Raw genomic sequence first — 19,598 nt, 5'->3', positions numbered from 1 at the left:
TTTAAATGTGTACCCTTGCCTTTCTTTACATAAATATGAAGGTTTTTGATCTACATGTATGCATATTAAATAATAAATGTTAGACTGTATAGTTTATATATATTAATGTAAACAATCTTATTCATATACTTACCTTTGTTTGACACCCAATAGCTGATGTGTATTTATGTGCTGGGGTGTCATTAAACATTCATTTGTTTGTTTGTTTTGTTTGTTTGTTTGTCGTTTGTTTGGTCGTTTGTTCGTATTGTCTGATTTTGTGTTTGTATTCTATGCTGTATGCTGTGATAGATCTGTACGACCAGTGTGCCCAGGTCACTATTACTCTTATATTTGTCACTATTACTGTTATATGTGTCACTATTACTGTTATATTTGTCACTATTCTAGACATGTATGCTGTGATAGATCTGTACGGGCAGTGTGCCCAGCTCACTATTACTCTTATATTTGTCACTATTACTGTTATATGTGTCACTATTACTGTTGTACGTGTCACTATTACTGTTATATGTGTCACTATTACTGTTATATTTGTCACTATTCTAGACGTGTATGCTGTGATAGACCTGTATGGGCAGTGTGCCCAGCTCACTATTACTCTTATATTTGTCACTATTACTGTTATATGTGTCACTATTTCTGTTATATTTGTCACTATTACTGTTATATATTTGTCACTATTACTGTTATATTTGTCACTATTCTAGATGTGTATGCTGTGATAGACCTGTACGGGCAGTGTGCCCAGGTCACTATTACTGGTGGATCCAGCCTGCTGCCTTCCGACAATCACCTCCTTACAGGGGAAACAGAGTTTTCACTGTCATCACCCGGCAATTCAGGTACGTAGTTTCAGGTTTGATCAGGTTAATCCAGTTATATGTTGTGGTTTTAAAATAATTTTTTATAACATCTTAAAAAGTAAAACATTGTGGCCTCTGAAAATTATTCATGGACTGGTTCGAAAATCCACACAGCCAATCAAATAGCTGTAATCTTTCATTGAATCTTGGGCAGGAATATATAATAAAACTACTGATCTTCTTCAGTCATCGGTTGTTTGTGTTGAATTCAGGGAGATCGATAGTTTATTTCGCCTGATGTTAGTACTAATGAATGTGTTTTTGTTTTTTTCCAGAGGTGACCCATCGCTTCAGTAACTGCTGTGGCAAAAACATTGTGATAAAGAATAACGGGAGCTCAGCGTCTCGTATCCGAAACTTTAACCATGGAGTGGTGTTCAGTTCGGAGCCTTTGAAGCACGATGAGTTATTTGAGGTGAGTAAAAAGTCTTGTCAAAAAAGTTTCAGTTGTACAATGTATTGTAGCATACCATTCGGAATGGGAAACAGCTCGGTGCTATGCTGACAGCCTGTGTTTAACCGTGTTCATAAACACCGTTTCGACATCTTCCAACTTGAAATTAGCATCTGTCATGCTCCAGAGCTCGTATTTCTGACATGTTAAAGTTTGTTTTGTTTAACCACACCACTAGAGCACATTGATTTATTAATCATCGGCTATTGTTAGATGGCAAACATGGTAATTTGGACATATAGTCTTAGAAAGGAAACTCGCTACATTTTTTCAACAGTAGCAAAGGATCTTTTATATGCACCATCCCATAGACAGGATAGCACATACCATGGCAATTGATATATATACCAGTCATGGTGCACTGGCTGGCACATGTAATAGCCCAATGGGCCCACCAACAGGAATCGATCTTAGATTGACCACACATCAGGCGGGCACTTTTACCACTGGCTACGTCCCGTCCCTTCTGAAATGTAAACTCTGAAGAGAAAGGCTAACCAAGAGATATTCACCGTTTGAATTTACAACAAAATTGGTGAAGAAAATGTTCCTCTGATTTCTGTTTAGATGAGAAAAATAAAGCATTCACCTTAAATATTCCATCGAATACAATCAATCAGTGCACAAATAGTGGGAGATCATGTTAATACTTTTTCATGCCATTCAATCGGGGAAAATGACAAAAAATTTCAAACATTCAAGTTGATAAAATAGCAAAATACTATCAAATTTAATTGGAGGTGTAGCAAAATTCTTTATAAAAGTTTGTATTGGGATTTTTTAAAGATTTTTTTTTTTAATAATTAGTGAAAACAGCTAAATTTGTGAATGAGATTTATTGTTGTTGGCTATTTTGAGGGAACTGGTACTTACATTCTTATAAGCGCACCTGAATACAATCAAGTTGTAATTAAAAGTTTACAATTCGGAAATATAAATTTTCCGAGCTCACCTAAACACAGCATTAGTAAACAAACATTCCTTACCTTCACATGTTGCAGGTGAAGGTGGAGCAGATATCGAAGCAGTGGTCGGGCTCCATGCACATCGGCCTGACGACGATGGCGATATCGGACTGCACCCCCGTCTCCCAGGTCCCTTCCCTCGCGGAGGAACTCACCTCCAAGATCACGTGGATCGTGTCCGGGTCAGAGGTCAAGAAGTGCGGAGTCACCATCAAGGAGAATTACGCCCCTTCGTTGGAGAGATTGGAGGTATTATCGTCATTTCAGTTGATCTCTTTTTCGGTTATAACAGAACATTTCTTACAGTAACTCTGAAATTGTTTTCCTTTCATCACTTTCACTTGGGGACATAAACATTTATTTAAAAAATGTGTAAATGTACATAGGGACCATCCATAAAATATGGTACACCCTGGGGGTGGAGGGGGATTTGAGCATTACCTAAGAAGTTAGTATGGGGGAGGGGGTTCACTGATGGATTAGCAGCAAGGGATCTTTTATATGCACCATCCCACAGACAGGGTAGTAAATACCACAGCCTTTGATATACCAGTCGTGGTGCACTGGCTGGAACGAGAAATAGCCCAATGAGCCGACCAACGGGGATCGATCCCATGCCGACCGCACATCGAGCAAGCGCTTTACCACTAGGCTACGTCCCACCCCTCTCGCTGATGGAATACATATGCCTAGCTCTTGATTGTATCCCAATGTACATTTCACTGTGAAAGAACAATGTACGCCCATACTTGAGGGAGGAAGATAATGATCAAAGGTGTACATGGGGGGGGGGGAAGGGGTAGAAAATTCTTGATTTTGACAATACATACTTTATGGATGGTCACGGGCTATTTCTCGTTCTAGCCAGTGCACCATGACTGTGTAACAAAGGCCGTGGAATGTACTATCTTGTCTGTGGGATGGTTCATATAAAAGATCCCTGTCTGCTAATTGACAAGAGTAGCCCATGAAGTTGCGACATCAGGTTTTCTCTCTCTCGATATCTGTGTGGTTCTTAATCATATGTCTGGCGCCATATAACCGTAAATAAAATGTGTTGAGTGCGTCGTTAAATAAAATATTTCCTTCTTTCTTATGGATGGTCCCAAATTGTTTATTGATTATTCTGTTTGATCGAGTCTTTTAAGCATTCACACACAGCAAAGCAAAATTGAGGCATTTTCACTGAAAAATAATCAAAATAGTTTCATTGTTCGGTTTAAAAGGTTTTGCTTCATTTTAAGAGCTCTATGGCTGCACTGCTAAAGCATTTTAAGGCGTTGAATAATTTTTTTAACTCGATAAATGCTGGCAGTGTGAACATGGTCATAGTTAAAAGATGATTGGAAAAAGACCATGTGCAATCGACCACATCACAAATGAGCCCCCAGTATTGTGTCTAATAGAAATACTAATTTTGACTATAGATTGGTAATCGTGTTGGACTGCGGAGATGTTCTGATGGTACGATGCATATTTATCTTAACGGAGAAGATCTTGGAATTGCTGCTTCTAATATTCCAAAGGTTCGTAACTGTTATTTTTATCTTAAAGCTTATATTGTCAGTCATTCTTCATTCAGAACCATGAAACACATAAGATCCTGTCCTGTTTTGGGGCTAGAGCATGTAAAAGATACCTTGCTGCTTTGTGGCAGTGGGTTTTCTCTATATCTCCGACTTAGTGTCTGTCTGTCTCTCCATCTTTGTGTGTGTATCTATCTCTCTCTGTCTCTGTTTTGGGGATAGAGCATGTAAAAGATACCTTGCTGCTTTGTGGCAGTGGGTTTTCTCTATATCTCCGACTTAGTGTCTGTCTGTCTCTCCATCTTTGTGTGTGTATCTCTCTCTCTCTCTCTCTCTTTCTGTCTCTGTTTTGGGGATAGAGCGTGTAAAAGATACCTTGCTGCTTTGTGGCAGTGGGTTTTCTCTATATCTCCGACTTAGTGTCTGTCTGTCTCTCCATCTTTGTGTGTGTTTCTCTCTCTCTCTCTCTCTCTCTCTCTCTCTCTCTCTCTCTCTCTCTCTCTCTCTCTCTCTCTCTCTCTCTCTCTCTTTCTCTCTCTCTGTTTTGGGGATAGAGCGTGTAAAAGATACCTTGCTGCTTTGTGGCAGTGGGTTTTCTCTATATCTCTGACTTAGGGTCTGTCTGTCTCTCCATCTTTGTGTGTGTATCTATCTCTCTCTCTCTCTCTGTCTCTGTTTTGGGGATAGAGCGTGTAAAAGATACCTTGCTGCTTTGTGGCAGTGGGTTTTCTCTATATCTCCGACTTAGTGTCTGTCTGTCTCTCCATCTTTGTGTGTGTATCTATCTCTCTCTGTCTCTTTGTCTCTCTTGCTCACATATACATGCATGCACGCACGAGAGACACAAACAGAAACAGACACACACACGCACAAACAGAAACAGACACACACACGCACAAACAGAAACAGACACACACACACACAAACAGAAACAGACACACACACACACTCATACATACACACACATGTATACGCATGCACACACACATAGACATACTCACACACATACATACATTGTACACAGACACACACACACATTCACATGCACACAACACACGCACACACACACACAGAGACAGACACACAGACAGACAGAGACATGCAGACAGACAGACACGCAGACAGACAGAGACACATACACACACAGACAGAGAGACACACACACACAGACAGAGACACACACACAGACAGACAGAGACACACACACACACAGACAGAGATACACACACAGACAGACAGAGACACACACACACAGACAGACAGACAGAGTCACACACACACAAACACAGACAGACAGAGAGAGAGAGACACACACACACACACAGACAGAGAGACACACACACACAGACAGACAGAGACACAGACAGAGACACACACACACAGACAGACAGACACACACAACCAGGTGTCATGATAACCATACAGTAGAAAGTACATAGCCAGAGTTTGAAATGTGCTAATGTCCTGAGTCATTATTAAGCAAATATTCCTGTCGTATAGATTGGGTTTGTTTTGATTTACTTGACTGTTCGCTTCTTCTTTTTCATACCTTTACGAGGAGTGCCTCATAGTCGTAACATTGCAAGTACATGTAATATATTTAGGAATTTTTGTATGGGGAGCAACTGAGTAGTTAATAGTGTTAAACTCCTTAAATGGTTAAAGGTAGACTAAACTCCAACAAGAGCCTTATATGTTGGAAAGATGCATACCCGGACCACCAACACATGCTGACACTTTAACAAATGAAAAACGCGTAATTTTAGAATTAATAAAAAAAACGTGATTATTCCTGCTAACTGGGGGCAGCCATTTTGTTTCGTTTTTGTGATGTCCGGTGGTATAGCTTGAGGCGAAGTGACGTCAGCTCAGGTCCAACTTCTCTATTATGCACAGTGTAAACAAATGCTCTAATTTACGACAAGGCACTTCGCTTTCATCAACCTGACTTGTAAAACAACATAAATGACTTGATAGTATAATAACATTCACTGGGATGGTACAAAATGGCTGCGCCCCTTATATATAATAGCCGTCACATTTAAGCGTTTTATTAATTAACTATACGATTATACTTGTTGATATTAAGCAATAATGTGCATTATGTATCGTTGAATATGCACACCAGTCCAAAAGCCTTGCTTTAGCATTCCTTTAAGAAGAGAATTTTCTTTAAAGGCATATTGTCACAGACCATTGACCTATTTAATGGTCTAACAATGTATTACCTGAACAAAAATTATTTGATTTGTCCCTAAATGTACTTTATTCAACCATCTTCATAACCTCCATACTCCATTTATTATTGATATTTGTAAAAATAATTGAATTATGGCAATGGTCCATAATTCAAAAACTAAAATTGCCGAGAGGGTTGACTTCAGTCGTTTGGTGAAAACATGTTTGCTGTCTGTTTTCGTGGTGATCATGTTTTCGATCATGTAATGATTTTTATTTCTATGAAATCAAAGGCAAAGTAGATTTCGCTTATGCACTTAACAAGGTGAAGTTTAGTGGTATACAGCGACTATTTTGCCCAAACTATACCCTAGCATGACTATTGGTGATCTGTTTATATCAACTTTGGTTCAGTTGCCCAGGGGGAAGGGGGGAAAACGTATAAATGTTTTAGTTTGCTTCTGCGACCAAATTGGTCGTAATGTAAAGGCTTGCAGTGGCAGTGAGTGATGTTGTTTTATGTTATCTAATACGTGTATCTAATGTGAGTTTTATTTTGTCTGTCTTCAGAATGTGTTTGCTGTGATAGACTTGTACGGCGCGGTGGAGACGGTCAGTATTATCAGTAGTGCAGCGTGCGACAGTCCAGGCACCCCGAGATCGCTGCCCACCGATGACAGCAGTGGACACCAGGTACATACTAGACACACTGGTTTTAGGGATATAGATACAGTCCCCAATAACTTATGAAAACGTTTTTTAATTATTTATTTTTGTAAAACATATAAAAAATTCTTGCCCACTGGACAGGGTTATCCATCTTTTGCACGGTGCTAGAAAAATCTGTCCGACCCTAGGGCTAGATAAATCTGTCCGACCCGAGGGCTAGACGATTTCTACATACGCGTGACGTCATAACTCGTGTTTTACGACGATTGATGTCATAACTCATGGTTTTCAAAATTCTGTTTGCCATGTCACGTTGTATCATTGTGTTAAAAATATTTTAAACAAATTAATAGTTTCAACTTTATATTTATTGGTAAGTTGAACATTACATATTTATGTCGTTGCATATGGTGGACTATATGTATCCGCGTATGATTAAATGAGTTTGCAGGTGAAATGTATACAAATCATTCTACAATAAACAGACTGTAGCTTACAAAATTAATGTTTCGTTACTGTAATTAAATGGGCAAGAAAAAGAATCAATCACTGTTGTGAGATATAGATACGGCAATTCCAACACTCGGGTCAAAATGTTTTTGTAAGGGCCTCTGTAAACCTCTGCCCTCACAAAAAACATTTTGTCCCTCAGGATGGAATATCCTTATCTATACCTCACCAATGGTGATTGATTCTATTAATCTTGCAGTATTCTGACATGTTGAAGTATGAGGTAATTTATTTTGATTTTTATACGCACATCTTTGATGGGTTGTATTATGGTATGGTCTTGTTCGTCATAAACTTTTTGTTTCCAGGGCATATTTTTCTTAACAATTCATATAGGATCATGCTAGTACAGCTTGAGATGGCAGTGTGTCACATATCATAACTAGGTCACCATGACCTACTTTTCACACATTACTGCATATTAAAGGAAATCTCTGTCTGGGCCATATCTTCCTTATCAATCCATATAGGATCATCAAACCTTACATCCAAGTCCAGCTTGGGACGGTGGTGTGTTGCATACTAGGTCACCGTGACCTACATTTGATGGGTGTATCATGTACATCATCTGTACTCTGGGGAGTGGGGGGGGGGGTGGTTGCTGTCATTTAAAAATGTTTTTAGTGGTAACGTATCTGTCCAACCAGTTTTGGCTCCGTCCCATCTGTCTGGGTTTTTTCACAATGCTTCAAGATATTGAGATATTGAAATTTTGTGTATAGCTTTATCATGTACTATTACAGATCAAGTTTGAATTTTATGGCGATATCCCCATTTTTGGCAGAGTTATGGCCTTTGACCTTAGGAGGTACGAAAATGTGTTGGTCCTGGTAGGGGACATGTATTACCTTTGCAGTACTCTCAGAATGCTTGTTTGATACATTTAATGATCGTAAAACAAAATAATAATTTCCACATTTTCATCGTCAGGTGGACCAAGACAGAGACATGTGTTTGCCAACCATAAATTTACCTAGTTTCCATGGCAACCACGGTAAGAACATTTGTCTGAGTGGTGGCAACATAACGGCCAGTCGACAGAGCAGTTACAATCAGGGAATCGTGGTCACCAGCAAAGCGTTACCTCGCAAGAAGATCTTTCAGGTGTGTACAGAGTAAAAAATTAGCTCTACTGGTCTACCAGTAGATCTAACAGCATTGCGTGGATTCCCATGTCCAGGTGACATTTCATCTGTAAATAACAATTTAAATATTGACCAATTACACTTTGCCTTTTATAGCATTATTCGGGAGCATACAAATTCTAAAAATATCGGGTGAGACTATTTATGCAATAGGCGAACTTGTTGATCTATTTCAACGTTAAAAAACAGGGGGGAAAAGTGCAGTAATAAACTCTGGATTGTATACTAGTATAAACAGATTTTATGGCTATACCATCACAGGTTTTTTTTCATCTTGAAACTAATTTTATATTATATTTTATATTGAAATTAGTTTCCGGCATACTTCGCAATTCACCCGAATCATTTTGTATACCCTCGGCATAATCCCGGATGTTTTCAAATTCTTTTCAAATCACTGGTATGATTTTGCAAGTAAGATTTTAATTGGTCGAATGAAAGGTCAACTGGACAAGAGCTCCAACAGGGTGCTGTTAGATCCACAGGTAATTAACCAGTGGAGCTAATTTTAATTAGATTGAACTGTTTTTACCTGGATCTCTCATGTACAGTGTGTTACATGCTATTTGTTTTTATCCTGCAGCCAGTTTCTATTAACCGATTATGATACTTATTAAACAGGGTTCTTACCTATCCTGAAAATTCTGCAATGTCCTTGAATTTTGTGATTTTAAAATCAAGGCCAGGATGGTCCTTAAAAAAGCATTAAATTTGGTGGTTTAATTTTTAAGCATCTTTACTTTTGTTGTCCTCATAACCTGTTTAAATTCAGACAACAATTAAGAATTGACCGCAAATATTTTTTGATTCATGCAAGTATGAACCGAAAAAACGATACGCACACTGTATGATCCCGCGTAGAGTGTGCACATTGTTTTTTTGGTTCATACTTGCATGAACCAAAAAATAATTGCGGTCAAATCTTATAATTAAATTTATATGCATACTTTAACACTACATAACTGAATTTATTTTGTTTAGCTTTAAATATGCCTGTAGTATTGTTTGTGTAAACTTCATTGATACTTATGTCGCGTAAGAATGCAAACGTTCATTCACTATTATTTGAATCAAGTGATGTTTTGTAAATGACATCATTTGGTAAATGACGTAATTTTGATAAGCGACGCCATTTCCTCTAGCTGCTTTGCATTTTTACGAATCATTTAGTTAAATTGGAAGAAATTGTCCTATTCGTGTTTAGTTTATAGTTTATGAAAGTGAATGAAGGGAATGTGTCTTAACATTTATGCTGTCGGTGGAACCGTTTAACATTTGCCAACATCTGTAGAACATCGCTTACAAGTAAGTTACAGGCGTGAAGTTTCCTACATGATTTCTTTGGCCACCGACGGAGTCTCATTTTATGATTAGCAAAGGGTTTTTTGTTTTGTTTTAAATCAATGCGTAAAGATCTACATGTCTACTCTGCTATAGCATTTTCCATTAATTTATCGTATAATTTTTTTTTATTGCTTTTATAGTTTTCATGTATGTTTTCTTCAAAATATCTAAATATGGATACCTGAATAATCCGGCTTGTTGCACAAAAGTAGTGCGAGTCGGGGGGGGGGGGGTAGTAGGCGTGGCTTAAATTTTTTCATTTCATCGAAATATGAACGAAAAAAAGTAAGCACCTCTGGACCAATCAGATTGCCGTAAAGTGTATAGACGCAAAGAAAATTTAATTATTTTGTTATAAAAACATTAATTCATTGAACATTTCATGTGCTGGAAAAATAAAAACAATTCCAGGAAAAGTTATTGAATTTTATGTTTTTTCAAGTGTAAGAACCCTGTTAAAGCAAAGTCATAAATAGATTATGGCTTTTAACATCATGCATATGACATCACATGCAGAGATAAATTACAGAAATCATTCACTTGACTCATTCATCATACAAGGTAGGTGAAATAATAGAAACAATTGTTTTGCCCCTTTAATGTTTGATGGATTGCGGGATAAAAAGTAATGGCTAGTTAATGACAGGATGTCGGCTTTATACTGTTCAGGCCAAACGGAAAATTCCCATTCTTACCATCACAGTATAAAGCTAATATCCTTCATCATTAACTAGTCTCTATGTAAAATTTGGCTAATTAGACCATTGGGCCTAGACCGATGGAGATGTTTTGATGTCATTACAGCCAAAAGGCAGGGCAACATGACAAACTTCAACAACAGCACTCATTGAAATTTAAAAAAAGTTGTTAACTATTTCATGTTCTCAAAATAAAACAACTTACAGGAGTTGCATTTGAGTATGATGACTAATTAAAAACATGCACAATAAGGCACGGGCAATTTGGCCAGACTAGGGCATTGTGTCAATTTGCCGCATAGCCGCTGTTATATTCAAGTGTTGCTGAAATATTGTTCAGTACTCTAATGTGAAATGCTCTTCATACCAATGTAATGAATATTTGTTTATACCGAGTTATAATAATTTAGTTTGTTTCAATTTTTTTTTTTTTTTTTTTTTTTTTTTTTTTTTTTTCCAGGTTCGGATTGACAAGCTGAATCCGAAATGGAGTTCATCAATCATTGTGGGAGTTTTAGGTTTTGTTCCGGACAGATACAATTTCCCTGGGACGGCCATCAGTATCAAAAAATCTGCAGTGGTCATTCAGGGCGATTCTGTCTTCACCAGTGGCAATAAGGTACGTATTCAATAGTGTTAAGCCCTGTAGAAATTTTATTTTTTGTCTTCTATGAACATTTAGATATAAAGTAATACATGTATACATAAACGGTGAATCACAAATTTTTATTAGCAAGACAATTGACATGCAGTTATTCGGCCCACATGTAACAAAGGCTGTGGTATGTACTATCCTGTCTGTGGGATGGTGGATATAAAAGCTCCCCTGCTGCTAATCGAAAAGAGTAGCTTTAACATGGTAACAGCAGGTTTCCTCTCATTATCTGTGTGATCCTTAATCATACGTCTTAATCATGTGACCTTAAATAAAAATATCTTTTAGTGTGTCGTTAAATAAAACATTTCTTCCTTTCTTTCTTTCTTCCTTCTTTCCTTCCATCCTTTCTCTTCCTTTCTTTCTTCCTTGGGCAGTACATAGCCCAGTGGTAAATTTCTCACCTGATGCATGGTCAGTCTAGGATCGATCCATGTTGGTTGGCCCATTGGGCTATTTCTCATTTCGGCCAGTACACCTCGACTGGTATATCAAAGGCTGTGGTATAAGCTATCCTGTCTGTGGGATGGTGCATATAAAAGATCACTTGATACTAATGGAAAAGAAATGTTGCGGGTTTCCTCTCTAAAACTATATGTTAAAATTACCAAATGTTTGATATCCAGTAGCCAATGATTAATAAATCTGTGTACTCTAGTGGTGTCATTAAACAAAACAAACTTTAAACTTTTATTTCTTCCTTCCTTCCATCCTTCCTTCCATCCATCCTTCCTTCTTTCCATCCTTCCTGACAGAAGATGTTGTTTACTTACAGATCAAAGAGCGGTATGGTCCGAACCTTGATAATCTACAGGTCGGCCATTTTGTTGGTGTTGTTGTCGACGACGACAATTGTCTCCACCTCTACGTGAACGGCGTCGACCAGGGCGTCGCAGCAAGGGACATTCCCAACTCCTGCTACGCCCTCGTCGATGTTTACGGCCAGTGCGAACAGGTTTGTCTTTAATCCTTTAACCCCTATAGTCCTTCCCACAGGGAACTCCATTTTCTACACTGTGGAATTTACTATAAGTTATTTATTTCTGAGTCGATTGTTTTCTAAATTGCACACAAACATAAAAAAAAAATTTATTTCCAAAACACTTTTACTTTTCTTCTTTCATCAGACTGGGGTGAAACGTAGCCTGGTAGTGAAGTGTCCACCTAATGTGCAATCAGTTTGGGATCGATCCTCATTAGTGGACCCATTGGGCTATTTCTCGTTCCAACCAGTGCACCAAAGGCTGTGGTATATGCTACTCTGTCTGTGGGATGTTGGCACTAATGGAAAAACACTGTCAAAATTACCAAATATTTGACATCCAGTAGCTGATAATTAATAAATCAATGTGCTCTAGTGATGTCATTAAACAAAACAAAGTTCTTTTTTTAGGTGTCAAACCAAACTGAAATTATTTACAAAAAAACATTTTTTGTAGGAGGATGGGACTGACTGTAGGTGTTTTAAGTTTATTTACTGTTCATTGTGTAGAGATTTTCTATTCCATTGTCTCATAGAGACATAATTATAACTGAATTTACTAATAAAAAATACAAACACACCTACAGTTTTAATAAGTTGGTGTTACCACTGTCTAAGGTAAGCATCAAATGCCTTCATACAAGATACGAATCTGTTACCATGTTTAACACTGATGTAACTCAGTCAGTTGAGTGGTCGCCTGGGATGCCTGCATTGCAGGATTGAACCACTTCGCTGGTTCCATTGAACTGATTGAGTTTTTTTCTCGTTTCAACCAGTGCACCACAACGGGTCAAAGGCCGTGGTATGTGCTTTTCTGTCTGTGGGAAAGTGCATATAAAAGATCTCTTGCTGTAATGGAAAAATGTTGTGGGTTTCCTCTGGTGACTATGTGTCAGAATTGCCAAATGTTTGACATCCATTAGCCGATGATTAATTAATCAATGTGCTCTAGTGGTGTCGTTAAACAAAACAAACTTCTTTAATATATTATGGCCTTAGAGACTATAGCTAAAGAAAAATTAATGTGGATGGTCTGTTGTAAACAGTTAAATAAGTGCAGCTTTAATAGTGAAATTAGTTTTAAAATTTTGTTACTTTGAAGGTTATGTTTAAAAAGGGGTTACAGAAAAAACAGAAGCAGTTACAGATTACAAAAATAAATGACACTGTAATTTTTATATGTGGCGCAGTAGTGTATTTTTTAGAGGTTTGTCATAAATATTTATTTGTTTTGTTGTGTCCAGGTTACGATAGTAGGAGATGACGTGAACAACCTCCCACCCTTAAACAGTGGGGACGATCGAGAAAAAGCAGATATAGATGATGGTGAGTTGTTTGACTAGAGTGTGTTATAAACTTTAAGGCAATTTTAGAATTAATTATAGAGAAATGCTTGTTTAATCTCAGGGCAGCATCTGGGTGAGCAAAATAATTCGCCAAATTATCTTTAAATATGTAAAATCCACAGTTATTTTTCAACAAAATAACAATTATTACATGAAATGTTTTTGCCAAATCAAAATAAAATTTGCAAATTGTTCCTGAAATTTGCAATTGGCGAGTGGCAGAGCTAGTGCTGAGCATGGTGCTGATTAAGGCAAGACGGTTTCTGGCATTTCTGGTTATCCTGATGTTTCTAATACCACAAAATGTTTCATATTTTTAAAGACGCATGTACCTCTGAGAAGTAACTGTAAGAGAGATGAGCTCTAGTGTACTTTTTAGAGTATTTGTTCGTTTCAGCGTCACACACTCTCATTTCACTCTGTGCTAACTTTATTCAGATCGGTTACAGGTTTGTAGACTCACCAAACTAGTGTCCATTTTCACGAGTTTGCGACTTTAAATAATGTTCTATGGTGTAGTCGAACAAACATGCCTTTTCTAACAGTCACATAATACCGATGTCGCTAATAAAGGTTTGTTACAAAATATTTGTATTTTATCAGCCTCAACATAATTGCCCAAAACTGATTTTTATACGAACAACAATAGTCTTTAAAGAACAAGAACTTAATATTTACCCCGGAGTACTACATGTATGTGTCAAGTTTGTTTTTCCAGTGGTGAAAAAAACAGATTGGCACAAAACAATATAATGATTCAAACATTCTGCGTAACTGTGAATACCAGAATCTCTACCGTGTTAATAGTTTTACATATTATGTGTTAAGATAGGTATGAAGCTGTGTAACGAGACAAACATTCTTCGGAACTGTGAATACCAGAATCTATAATACAGTGTTAATAGTTTTACGTACTATCTGTCATGTTTGTGTTTTCCAGTGGTCAAAGAGAAGATAGGTACGAAGCTGTGTAACAAGTCAAACATTCTGCGGAACTGTGAATACCAGAATCTATAATACAGTGTTAATAGTTTTACGTACTATCTGTCGTGTTTATTTTTCCAGTGGTCAAAGAGAAGATAGGTACGAAGCTGTGTAACGAGTCAAACATTCTGCGGAACTGTGAATACCAGAATCTATAATACAGTGTTAATAGTTTTACGTACTATGTCGTGTTTATTTTTCCAGTGGTCAAAGAGAAGATAGGTACGAAACTGTGTAACGAGACAAACATTCTTCGGAACTGAGAATACCAGAATCTACAATACAGTGTTAATAGTTTTACATACTATCTGTCAGGTTTGTGTTTTTCAGTGGTCAAAGAGAAGATAGGTACGAAGCTGTGTAACGAGTCAAACATTCTGCGGAACTGTGAATACCAGAATCTGTGTTCCAGACTGCGCACCTCACTCGGGTTGCCAGGTAACCGTTTGTGTTCTTACTTTTAGATCCAAACTCGGAACACTCGTTACTTTTGCTTAATAAAAAAACAAGATGTTTAATGGCACTTATTTCCTACCCTTGTTGATTATGTCCATTTTCACTTACTGTATGGCACCAAACTAGCACACTTGGTACTTTTTAAAACTCTTATACATTAGCGTACAGGCTCCCATTTTTGTAGGGGGACAGGCTAATTTTTGCCCAAATTAAAACAAAAATGCTTGAATCTGGATAACAACATTTGTTTTTTTTTTAGCATTATTGCAAATGAATCACTACACATTTTTACATGGATTACAGCTGATACTGTTTTTGCACGAATATCTCTATTGTTTTTGCCTACTGCTGCTGCCTGCCTGCGCGCCCCCCCCCCCCCCCCCCCGTCTCATACACGTATGCCCTTATATGACACTTGTGTCCCTTGTTGATTATGTTCCTTTTCACTTATAATATAATTATGTTAGACATCTAATATCTTTAGCAGTAAATTAAAAAAATAAATATTATAGGCTTCTTGTTAAGGGTAAACAATTTCACCTCTCCTATCAAAGTTCCAATTCTAACTTGACCTACTTTTCAGATGGCTATTTTGACGGGCAGTGCAACATGTGTTTTTGTGAAACATGTCACAAAATCAGGGGAGATAACCTGTACCATTGTCGGGGTGATCCTCCGAGAGATTACGCTATTCCATACGGATGGTGCAGATTCGTTTTAACGTGAGTGGGTTTGTTTCCAGCACATATTACATATAATATTACACTGTTTAATTTCACAGCTCCTACTTTACAAGTGATGTCTAGTTTACCATATATCTTACCACAAGCTGAATTAAGACATATATTACAATAAAAAGATAGTTGGATACATGTTTAAACAAGTTGTACGTTGTGAATTTTTGTGCTGGGGTGTCATTCATTCATTCATTCATTCCCCCCAGGGGCGAGATGTAGCTCAGTGGTAAAGCGCTCACCTGATGCGCGATCAGTCTAGGATCAATTCCCTTCAGTGGGTCCATTGGGCTATTTCTCGTTCCAGCCAGTGCCCCACGACTGGTACATCAAAGGCTGTGATATATGTTATCCTGTCTGTGGGATGGTGCATATAAAAGATCCCTTGCAGCTAATCGAAAAGAGTAGCCCATGAAGTGGCGACAGCAGGTTTCCTCCCTCAGTATCTGTGTGGTCCTTAACCATATGTCCAACGCCATATAACCGTCAATAAAATGTGTTGAGTGCGTTGTTAACTAAAACATTTCCTTCATTCATTCCCTCCGTGTACCTCGTGTGGTATTTTCTGTAATAGTCCTATAATTTGAATAATTTGGTTACGTATGTTATTGTCTTACAGTCCACAGAATAAGGCACATTCTTTGAATGTTTACGAGAAATGGCACGCAGCCTATCATGGTGCATGCATGGAATCGGTTCGCAGAATATTAGATAACGGAGATCTTCTTTTACCTGGTGAGTTACTCCCCTTTTTCTCCGGTGATCGAGTATAATTTAAAATTTATTGTTTGTGTTTTTTACCAGTGTGATGATCAATTACGAAATCCACAAAATAATTGATTTGTAATGGAAAATGTAAACTATATATTCCTGTGAAATTTGCTGGATTTTTGTTTTGTTTTCATGGGGATATAAAGAAAACATATAGAATAGATACTAAGGTCGACGACAGTCACTGTTCGCAAGCGTGCGAAAAGTGACTGTCCTCGACCTTAATGGTAAAAGAAGCAAATGTCCCTGTCAGCAGGTGCATAATAATAAATCCTTCGTTCCTAGGTGTATATACACAGTGAAACCTCTCAAGAAAGGACCCTCTGTAAACCGGACATTTGTTTTGGTATCAAGGGTGTCTAGTTTAGAGGGGTTTCACTTTATATTCAAACCAATTGCTTAAAGTTGTCGCATGTCGCTGATGCTTGTCTGATTTTGCTGAACTTATTTTTCGATCACGCATTAAATTTAGAACATGACTTACATGGTTATGATGGGATACACAAAAACAAAATGGGTTACCTAATTTTTAATATATACTTTTTGCATAACCCATAACTGGTTTAGACCAATATTCGATTTGCAGTGTCTGTGTTCACAGCATAAATATTATCATCATTATTATTTTCAGGTGATTCGACGTCGAGTAGCAGTATTCTGATTCCACAGCCACAAGTATTTACGGAGAAATCGAAACCCGACAGTTTCGGTGGTTGCCAAATCTCTTTCTCACCAACAGTCCGGTATGCTGGGTCTCCCGAGTTTTCTCCAAAACAAAGGTAAACTATTACTATCAGTATTTGGTGATTTGGTTACTCAAGTTTCCTCTTAAACAAAGGTAAACTATTACTATCAGTATTTGGTGATTTGGTTACTCAAGTTTCCTCTTAAACAAAGGTAAACTATTACTATCAGTATTTGACGATTTGGTTACTCAAGTTTCCTCTTAAACAAAGGTAAACTATTACTATCAGTATTTGGTGATTTGGTTACTCAAGTTTCCTCTTAAACAAAGGTAAACTATTACTATCAGTATTTGGTGATTTGGTTACTCAAGTTTCCTCTTAAACAAAGGTAAACTATTACTATCAGTATTTGGTGATTTGGTTACTCAAGTTTCCTCTTAAACAAAGGTAAACTATTACTATCAGTATTTGACGATTTGGTTACTCGAGTTTCCTCTTAAACAAAGGTAAACTATTACTATCAGTATTTGACGATTTGGTTACTCGAGTTTCCTCTTAAACAAAGGTAAACTATTACTATCAGTATTTGACGATTTGGTTACTCAAGTTTCCTCTTAAACAAAGGTAAACTATTACTATCAGTATTTGGTGATTTGGTTACTCAAGTTTCCTCTTAAACAAAGGTAAACTATTACTATCAGTATTTGGTGATTTGGTTACTCGAGTTTCCTCTTAAACAAAGGTAAACTGTTACTATCAGTATTTGGTGATTTGGTTACTCGAGTTTCCTCTTAAACAAAGGTAAACTATTACTATCAGTATTTGACGATTTGGTTACTCGAGTTTCCTCTTAAACAAAGGTAAACTATTACTATCAGTATTTGACGATTTGGTTACTCGAGTTTCCTCTTAAACAAAGGTAAACTATTACTATCAGTATTTGACGATTTGGTTACTCGAGTTTCCTCTTAAACAAAGGTAAACTATTACTATCAGTATTTGACGATTTGGTTACTCGAGTTTCCTCTTAAACAAAGGTAAACTATTACTATCAGTATTTGACGATTTGGTTACTCGAGTTTCCTCTTAAACAAAGGTAAACTATTACTATCAGTATTTGGTGATTTGGTTACTCGAGTTTCCTCTTAAACAAAGGTAAACTATTACTATCAGTATTTGACGATTTGGTTACTCGAGTTTCCTCTTAAACAAAGGTAAACTATTACTATCAGTATTTGGTGATTTGGTTACTCAAGTTTCCTCTTAAACAAAGGTAAACTATTACTATCAGTATTTGGTGATTTGGTTACTCAAGTTTCCTCTTAAACAAAGGTAAACTATTACTATTAGTATTTGACGATTTGGTTACTCAAGTTTCCTCTTAAACAAAGGTAAACTATTACTATCAGTATTTGGTGATTTGGTTACTCAAGTTTCCTCTTAAACAAAGGTAAACTATTACTATCAGTATTTGACGATTGGTTACTCAAGTTTCCTCTTAAACAAAGGTAAACTATTACTATCAGTATTTGGTGATTTGGTTACTCAAGTTTCCTCTTAAACAAAGGTAAACTATTACTATCAGTATTTGGTGATTTGGTTACTCAAGTTTCCTCTTAAACAAAGGTAAACTATTACTATCAGTATTTGACGATTTGGTTACTCAAGTTTCCTCTTAAACAAAGGTAAACTATTACTATCAGTATTTGGTGATTTGGTTACTCAAGTTTCCTCTTAAACAAAGGTAAACTATTACTATCAGTATTTGACGATTTGGTTACTCAAGTTTCCTCTTAAACAAAGGTAAACTATTACTATCAGTATTTGGTGATTTGGTTACTCAAGTTTCCTCTTAAACAAAGGTAAACTATTACTATCAGTATTTGGTGATTTGGTTACTCAAGTTTCCTCTTAAACAAAGGTAAACTGTTTCTATTGACACTCCAGCCAGTGCACCATGACTGGTACATCAAAGACCATGGTATGTGCTATCCTGTCTATGGGATGGTGCATATAAAAGATCCCTTGCTGTTAATCGAAAAGAATAGCCCATGAAGTGGTGACAGTGGGTTTCCTCCCATCAATATCTCTATGGTCCTTAACCATATGTCCAACGCCATATAACCTTAAATAAAATGTGTTGAGTGTGACGTTAAATAATTGACATTTGCCACTGGTGAATAATGTGATGGCGTTTGTTGCCCCTTCCACCAAAGTTAGGTTTATCTGCTCAATTAATGTGCGCATTTATTCCATTCAGTACCACTGTGTCAAGTATCTTTGTGCTAGAAACATGTTTGGGGTCACTGTTTTAGTCTTATGTTTTGTTTTGTTGTTTTGGGTTGGGGTTTTTTTTTTTTTAATCTCTAACTCATGAAGGGCTCAAAGCAGCCAGTGGCCAGGTCGCCAAATGCGACCAATGTCCCATTTGGGTGACTTAAATATTAAAAAATAATGACGTTAGTCACCCAAATAATATTATTTGGTCGATCTTCTTTAGAGCTATAACATATAAGCCACTGTTAATATTTGTAATGCATATATTTATTCCACATTAAAATCTTGCTCGTGGTTTGTGGTTTGCTTACAATAGTTTGCCAACATCCATTATTATTTTTTGGGCCAC

The 19,598-nt window shown here is 37.1% G+C and overlaps 1 protein-coding gene across 1 annotated transcript in view; it reads left to right on the top strand.

Annotated features, from left to right (window-relative positions):
* Window positions 1–19,598, top strand: part of LOC121389797 (neuralized-like protein 4) — a 45,009-nt gene that overhangs the window by 23,129 nt on the left and 2,282 nt on the right. The window contains exons 15-27 of the mRNA XM_041521447.1: window positions 711–845; window positions 1,142–1,281; window positions 2,322–2,534; window positions 3,713–3,811; window positions 6,560–6,682; window positions 8,099–8,272; window positions 10,816–10,974; window positions 11,786–11,965; window positions 13,240–13,321; window positions 14,656–14,763; window positions 15,365–15,503; window positions 16,135–16,250; window positions 16,918–17,065. Coding sequence (XP_041377381.1) covers window positions 711–845; window positions 1,142–1,281; window positions 2,322–2,534; window positions 3,713–3,811; window positions 6,560–6,682; window positions 8,099–8,272; window positions 10,816–10,974; window positions 11,786–11,965; window positions 13,240–13,321; window positions 14,656–14,763; window positions 15,365–15,503; window positions 16,135–16,250; window positions 16,918–17,065 — 1,816 coding nt within the window. The remainder of the gene's footprint in view (window positions 1–710; window positions 846–1,141; window positions 1,282–2,321; window positions 2,535–3,712; window positions 3,812–6,559; window positions 6,683–8,098; window positions 8,273–10,815; window positions 10,975–11,785; window positions 11,966–13,239; window positions 13,322–14,655; window positions 14,764–15,364; window positions 15,504–16,134; window positions 16,251–16,917; window positions 17,066–19,598) is intronic.

The sequence above is a fragment of the Gigantopelta aegis genome, chromosome 15 (assembly GCF_016097555.1).
Source record: "Gigantopelta aegis isolate Gae_Host chromosome 15, Gae_host_genome, whole genome shotgun sequence".
Lineage (NCBI taxonomy): Eukaryota > Metazoa > Mollusca > Gastropoda > Neomphalida > Peltospiridae > Gigantopelta > Gigantopelta aegis.
Note: the sequence above shows the minus strand (reverse complement) of the source record. Positions and strands in the feature narration are given on the sequence as shown.